This window comes from Sesamum indicum, linkage group LG9 (genome assembly GCF_000512975.1).
Source record: "Sesamum indicum cultivar Zhongzhi No. 13 linkage group LG9, S_indicum_v1.0, whole genome shotgun sequence".
NCBI classification, from domain to species: Eukaryota; Viridiplantae; Streptophyta; class Magnoliopsida; order Lamiales; family Pedaliaceae; genus Sesamum; species Sesamum indicum.
Window position 1 is genome coordinate 3,935,277 of NC_026153.1, and position 7,671 is coordinate 3,942,947.

Consider the following 7,671-nt stretch of genomic DNA (forward strand, 5'->3'; position numbering starts at 1 on the left):
TTGAGGTAGAGAAGGAGCATTTTGCACTGTAATCTGCTTGTTTGTGGGTGCAGATATTAGTATTCTTGAAGTCAGAAATGAAACTTAGTGGGTTGAAATTATGGGTAGTGCTGCTTTTTGCATAAGTTGCAAAAGAAAGATTCAAAGATTCGGTTTTTTGGCCTGCTGTAGTCAGTTTGGAGCCTTCAAACACAAAAGTGATTTACCCCATATGGACAATCTATGAAATTTCGAATATATTGTTTGTATAGTTTTGTATTAGTGTCATTTGCCAGAGCCCAAAGAGAATTCATGTAAAAACGGTCCCGTTTCTCGTTTGATGAATTTTAGAATCTTGAGAGGTTATACATTGTTTGAGTTCCAATGTTGTTGTGAGTGTGGCCATGTTGGATTTTGATATGGCTGAATATTAACTGTAATAAGAGTAGCTGATTCATCTGCCTCTTTTCATCAGGTTCGATCAGGGAAGCTCCGGTATGAACTTGATCAGGATACTGCTCTGAGGACGGCATTGTAGCTTTTTCAGGCGGCAGTGATGCACATTAGCTCAATCAACGCTATGAATTTCTGATTCTTGTATGTACAGATCTGCAGAGAGTCTGCTGCAGACACCATATTTTGTTGTTCTAGTGTGCGTGCTTGCAGTTGCGTCTGTAGTGCCGAGTCCACAAAGTAGTCGTTCCGGATTCTCTCCATGATCGAATGAGCATGAGTTCAAGTGGGAGGTGTTGAAAGACTGGTGGGAAAGATAAAGAAGTCGTCCCGATCTTGAAGACAGGAAACCACCGTATTGGAGCAGGTGATAAGGTTGCGTAAGTTTGCTACGTCGAGATTATGATTATGAATGTGGACATAAACACAATTGTTGAATTGATTCTCTTTTTGTAGTATAAAATGTTAGACGACGATGAGTTACACATACTTATATTATGGACGAAAATAAGGAATAAAAGTGTTCTTTTTCCTTTTCTGTTTGTATTTAACATGTCTACTGATTCTCCATGTATCTGCAGTTCACTAATTCTTGATTTTACTTTGACTACAGTGATTGCTTCAGTTTATTACCTCGACCGAAGGTAAGAATGGAAACCATTTTCGGCCAAGTAAAAGCAACACTTATCTGACCATCTTAGATGGAACTTTCCTCCAAAGTGCAAAACAACTTAGATTCAGTTTTCACTGAGTGGCTATGCTAAATGCGAGAAAAAAATCAAACTCCCAAAACATGGAAAAAAGAAAAGAAAAGGATGGGGAAAGAGAAAGAGGAGAGACAAAAAACTGAAGAAGAACAAATGTTCATCGAAAGTTGCAAATAATGCCTCCCAGATTAGATGAATTTGTTACTCTGCTATGATCCATATTATAAAGCATTAGATTGTAAGAACGGCATAAGTGTGTGATTATTTCTTCTTGTTATTGTCTTTGGAAGAAAGAACTAAGCTAGTCTGTTCCCTTGATTTCAAGTAGATCAATTCAGCAAGCTCAATCCCTTATTTACAACATTATGACGTACAAATCGACAATGTTTCCAGGATGTTTCAATCACTGTCTCTACCATTGTACTCTTTTTCTGGCCAGTCATGACATGATTTCACTAACGAGTTGCTCGACAGCATTCTGTATAATTTTCTTGATCTGATGAAGTGAACTGTTTCTTTCACGTTCATCTCTGGTTAAGGCTGTAACGCCGTTTGTTATCCACTAGCATGACATATGAGATCATTGGAAAGTTGTTCACAGAATGATGTTTTACAAAATCATTGCGCTTATGAAATGCGTATTTATGTCCTTCACCTTGTACCAAAAGAATGTTGTTTAGCCTTTAGACGACCGGAAGATTTTGTTTGCAATTATTACAATTGACAGAACTAATGTCTGATGCTGTTGGGATTATCATATTGCCTGGGCTATGGTCTTTCTAGATTCTTTCCTCTGAAATGGTGGTTTTGAGGTTGTCTCATCTTGATTGAATCGGTCTGAAACCGATTTCTCTGTTAGAACCCTGTAATATTCTGTGATCCCAGGCAGAATTTCCAGGTTTTCTTGTTTTGAATCCTGAGTTTGGTGGAGGGCATGCAAGAGTAGAAGTATAATGAACATCAACTTCAACTTTTGTTGTCTAATTAGTTCTACCTTTTTTCGCCACTCGACTCTTAAGGTTAACTTCAAATACACAAACATTTCATACCATCTGCAATATTACAAGTGCATTCTATGAACAGTGTTAGTGTAATTATATATCGAATTAAGGATTACAACTACAACATCAATGAACTTATTCATAATTTTATGAAAGACGAAGAGTATTTGTATATTTATACCTAACATTAGGGAGCGTCAATGCAAAACTCCCTGTAAAATGGGATTAAAATTGTAATTAATTCCTAAATGAGTCAGTCCATAAATCGTTTGCAAAAAACAAAAAAGAAATTGTTATAAAATAAAAAATTCTTGAAATAGGCAGAAAAGATAAGGCTCAATTTTGTAGTTGGGAGTTGGTATTTATAAGCTTGACTTAGTTGAATGGCCCAACAAATTTAAAAATTGTTTGGTCAGATGACAATTGACTAATTTAAAGTTCAAACATTTGATTGGGGAATTTAAAGTCAATTTATTAATTTAAACAATTTTTAAAAAATGACAGTCCAAAATTATTTTGGATACCAAGAAACTGTTTTTAATAATATATAGTATAGATACTTAATTTTGAAATTCTTCGCCAAAAATTTGAGTTTATTGAATTAAAATTATTAAAAATTCGACTCATAATATTTCTTACTCTAAAATGCTAAGAGTAATTTAATTAAAAAACAATTTCTATTAGGTTTATGATTGGGATGATAATAAATGGAATGCCCTTTTTTAATTAAAAAAAATATTCTGATGAATTTTTAGACTAATACATTATTTTTAAATTGTTTTACTATTCTTTTTCTAAATTTAAACTCAAATTTTGATTTGTTGTAATTTGTTTTCTTTTAATAAAAATTGATTTGGGAAATAACATTTTTAAATGAGATATCTACTTACTCTAAGTCTACAGACCTTCTCATTTTAACATATATTCTTTCCTTTTTTTAACAATAATATTTATGGAAATAAGGCTAATTCATAATATTTGTTATTATTTCTATGTTTCGCATCCATAAACTAAATTTCTTCAGTATTTTTTTAAAGGCCTAATTACACTTAAATTTCATTTAAAAATACGAAATTCTAAAAAAAATAATTACACTTATACCCCCTTTAAGAATTGTTCATTTACATTTGACTTCATTTTACTAGGGTTTGATTGGAAAATATCGGTATCAGCAAAAAATTACATAAATTTCAATTTTTACCCCTCTTTCAATATTCCTATAGTAATATTTTTATACTTGTAAGGGATTAAATGTAATATATATAGAGTCAAAAGGGTGTAAATATAATAAAACAATATTCCTGAATTTAGATAAAATGTAGTCGTTTACTAAACGAAAAAATTAGTATATTTTTTGTAATTTTTTTTACTTTTTACGGAGTGAGGTACACACTATTGTTACATCTTTTTGTTGAAGCACTGGAGTACTAGACGAAAAACTTGAAACTTTTTTGTATTTCGTATCTTTAGAGAGATTGTAAGAATAATTAATTTATTTTCCAAATTTGCCACTGAAATTCTTTTTTATTTCTTATTTCCCCTTTTTAATGTGTATAGGTATAGGGACTAAAGAGATATTATTTTCCTCTCATATATATGACTGTCCAATTGACTCAAAATTGTAACACCAAATGATGAAAAGGACCACACCTCAAAAATCCCACACTTCCATACTGATTGATGTCCTAAATTTTGATAGTGTATTAGTGGTCGGAGCATATCTAATATTGGTGTATACTCTACATTTTTATTATATTTATATATTTAAATGAAAGAGAATGAATAACGCCATAAAACAAATTAATTTTAAATGTGTTTTTACATAGAAAAATATTAATAAAATTAAGATTATTTCATCGAAGAAATAAATATATTTAAGAATATTTTAATTTGTACTAATATTAAAATAGTTACTACAAGAGTCTTTTCTTGAAAAATATCGATTTTGACGCGGGGACCATTTATATATTATTTACTCGGGTTAATTTCGCTGGCACCATTACTCTTGAGAATCGTCTCATCGTACCTAAATCAATAAATTTAATTTGATCATACACTTGGATCATCAAAATAACTGTTTTTTTATCGTAAAAAAATATTTTATATTTATATTGTAGTCTGCATAATTTATATTTTAGGCATTTTGTTTTATATCTTTGCACCTTAGTTTAAAATTAAAAAAAGGTCATAATATAATTGTACATATTAAATATGAAAATATGATGAACTCAAATACTTACACCAAAATTTATAAATATAAATATGATATATTATCCAAAGAGATGAGTTTGAACCAATAACTTACACTTTACAAGAATTTTCTCTTATCATCTTCCTTTCCTCTTACTATTAAAATTCTTGAGAGTTGGAGTAAAAAGTGGAGACTTGATTGAAATCTCCGTTGTATTACCTTATCCCCTTCCCCACTACTCCTCCACCACCGCCACCGTTTCCTCGCCGGAAACACACCCAGAACCTCCGGCGAGCGGACTTCGGCTGAACAATGTCTTCAGTTTCATGTCTTTCCCTTCAAACCACTCAAAAGACTCTATTTTTCCGCCCGAATTCATTGGCCAAGAACTCAATTTCCTTAAAGAACCCTTCTTTTTCTCCTGTTGCAAGAGGGTTTTCAAGAATCGCAAAGGATGCTAAGGGGGGCTCTCTGCGTGCTCTTGCTTGCTCAACGTCATCGCCTTTCATAGGGAAAGTTGGGCTGCACAAACGAGAGGGGAATTTTTCTTTGCTGTCTTTTGGTTTGGACCCCAAGGTCTCTGTGGAGGCGGAAGTGAAGTCTGATGCTTCTCAACTTTTGTCGGCTCTGCTTCCGTTTGTGGTGGCGCTCACGGCTGTTGCTGCCCTTTCCAAGCCTTCGACTTTCACTTGGTGTGTGGAATTAGTATGTAAATTGATTTAAATTTTTTTAAGATTATTGAATAGTTGGGATTCTTTTTGAAACATATACGGAAGAAGAATTGGTGTGTTCTTGTGATATTCAGCCTTCAGGTGGTTGTTTTCCTCGTAACTATGCGTATTGAAGGATAAAAAAATGACCCGGAAAAGATAAATACTATTTTTTATTGTATATAATTAAAGTAGAACTAGTGATTGCTCTTAGATTATGTTTATTTTTCATTATTTTACTGAAAAAAAAATCCGCCTGTCTCTGTTTTCAACTACTTTGTCAGCGATTCTTGGTGCAGATCACGAGAGGAGTGATGACGCCCGAGTGGGTGTTTGCCGGACTCACTTGGGAACTATTAATAATAATTTGATACTGTAATAGTAACATTAATGTGTATGTTTTAACACATAATTTGGCATGTATCTAACTTGGCAGCATCAGATTACGTGGAAATCAGTTACTTTTCGTTGCATTTTTGTCGTAGATGTTACAATTTGCACGTGTATTTCACGCAACTTGTTTTGATGGTAGTAACTTAAACTCATATATTATAGTTCCTAAAAGTTTGTCTCTTTTGAATAGTTAAAGATTGCTTCATAATTGGGAAGCTACGTATAATGGTTGTGCATTCTTGTAATTGAAGGTCTATATGCTTAATGCTTTCTTAAAATGTATATTTCTTGCTCTTTTTCTGTTGTTGTAAATGATAGAGGTACCTGCAGGGTGTCGAAGGAATTGTATGCTCCTGCACTTGGAGGCATTATGTTGTCCATTGGAATCAAACTCTCAATCGATGATTTTGCTCTAGCATTTAAAAGGTTCAAACTTTTCCCATCTAGTATCCATTTCTAACAATTACAATAGTTTTTTTGGTCATTGCCTGAAACATTTTTAGTGAACTTCTGTGTGTTGCAGACCTGTGCCATTGTTCATCGGATTTATTGCTCAATATGTGTTGAAACCAGCACTTGGGGTTTTTGTGGCACGGGCTTTTGGGATATCTCCGATGTTCTATGCTGGTTTTGTCCTGACTTCATGTGTTGCAGGGGCTCAACTATCTAGCTATGGCAGCTTCTTGAGTAAAGGAGATGTGGCCTTAAGCATTCTTTTGACCAGCTCATCGACCATTGCCTCAGTTCTTGTTACTCCTCTGTTAACAGGCCTTCTCATTGGCTCTGTCGTTCCAGTTGATGCCGTTGCTATGTCAAAATCTATTTTGCAGGTACCAAAGCTGACTTAAATTATCTGCAATTAATTGTGGCTGACTTAACTGGACGGACGGATAATTACTTTCTTGAAAATTTTGCTGATGTTTTTGCTTTCCTAGGTGGTTCTTGCTCCTGTCACTCTTGGTTTGGTGCTAAACTCTTATGCCAAACCATTTGTATCTATTCTACAACCTGTTATGCCGTTTGTTGCAATGGTGTGTACTTCATTGTGTATTGGGAGCCCTCTTGCTATCAACAGGAGCCAAATCCTTTCGGCTGAGGGTCTGAGATTAATTGGTCCGGTGCTATCATTTCACGCAGTAGCATTTACGTTGGGCTATTGGATCTCCAAAATGCAACCTCTGAGGCAAGTTATCTTTTAAATTTCTCGATTTCTTTGTCGGCTGAACGATTGAAGCTTGCAAAAATACTCTGTGATTTTCTCTATTTTCCCATATTCATCATGATCACACCATGATTAGCTCGACACTTGAATTGTGCTACTTTCGTGCTGTTATTCATTAGGGTGTCTGAGAACTTCTCGTCCACAAGAGGAGGGCATGAACTTATTATCTTGCATTAGGGTTTACAATTAAGATAGATATATTGATGCTAAGTTGCTCGATCATTCCCATATTTGTGCATCTGGATTTGCTATTGTGTGCCTCATTCTAATCTCATGTGGACGTAGTTTACACGTATCTTGGTTCATTACATTACACCATGGTATATGCAATTGTCATTTTAGATAATGTTGTCAGCTTGAGAGGTTGCAGTGGTTTTCTGGCGAAAATCAATGTTTTGTCTTGTATAACCATAGCATAGAAATTTTACCATATTTTCAATCACACTCAATTTTCGACACGAATTTCTTTACATGTCTCTTCAATTTCTTTTATTTTTCTTTTCCCTCTCGTGTGAGATCTCAAAACAATCTCTTATTTACTTATAGCACACTCCAGCCATTAAACTTAATTTAGTTCATATCTTGATATCTACTCTTCTTGTTCATCAATCTGCTGCGACAAAGGTTCTTTTTCCAGCACTCCCACACACTTGAAGTCGTCGCTAAAAGAAAGCTTATATGTGACAGGTTAGAGGAAGAAGTTTGCAGGACAATTTCATTGTGCACAGGGATGCAAAGCTCAACGCTAGCAGGACTTCTTGCGAGTCAGTTTCTGGGCAGCACTCAAGCCGTTCCCCCTGCTTGCTCAGTTGTCGCCATGGCCATCATGGGCCTCTGCCTGGCATCCTTCTGGGGCAGTGGATATAGAATCAGAGACTTGCCATCTCTTCTAGCTCCAAGAGCTGGCTCGAAAGTAAACATTTAACGGGCTACTGTTTTTTCGTACGTGGAAATATATGACAGGTATAGTTCAGCATATACGGGAGTAGAGTAATAGATACAGGCGGGGGGAATA

General features: G+C 34.7%; 2 protein-coding genes across 2 annotated transcripts in view; both read left to right on the forward strand.

The window, feature by feature from the left end:
- LOC105170519 overlaps positions 1-971 on the forward strand; it is a 2,039-nt gene extending 1,068 nt beyond the window's left edge. Inside the window, exon 2 of the mRNA XM_011091316.2 lies at positions 455-971. Coding sequence (XP_011089618.1) covers positions 455-517 — 63 coding nt within the window. The 3' untranslated portion in view covers positions 518-971. The remainder of the gene's footprint in view (positions 1-454) is intronic.
- LOC105170521 (probable sodium/metabolite cotransporter BASS3, chloroplastic) lies at positions 4,436-7,671 on the forward strand (the record flags this gene model as incomplete). The annotated part of the gene is given in 5 exon segments (XM_011091317.2): positions 4,436-5,023; positions 5,765-5,860; positions 5,958-6,264; positions 6,370-6,617; positions 7,344-7,671. Coding segments are annotated over 5 exon segments (1,269 nt in total). The 5' UTR covers positions 4,436-4,643.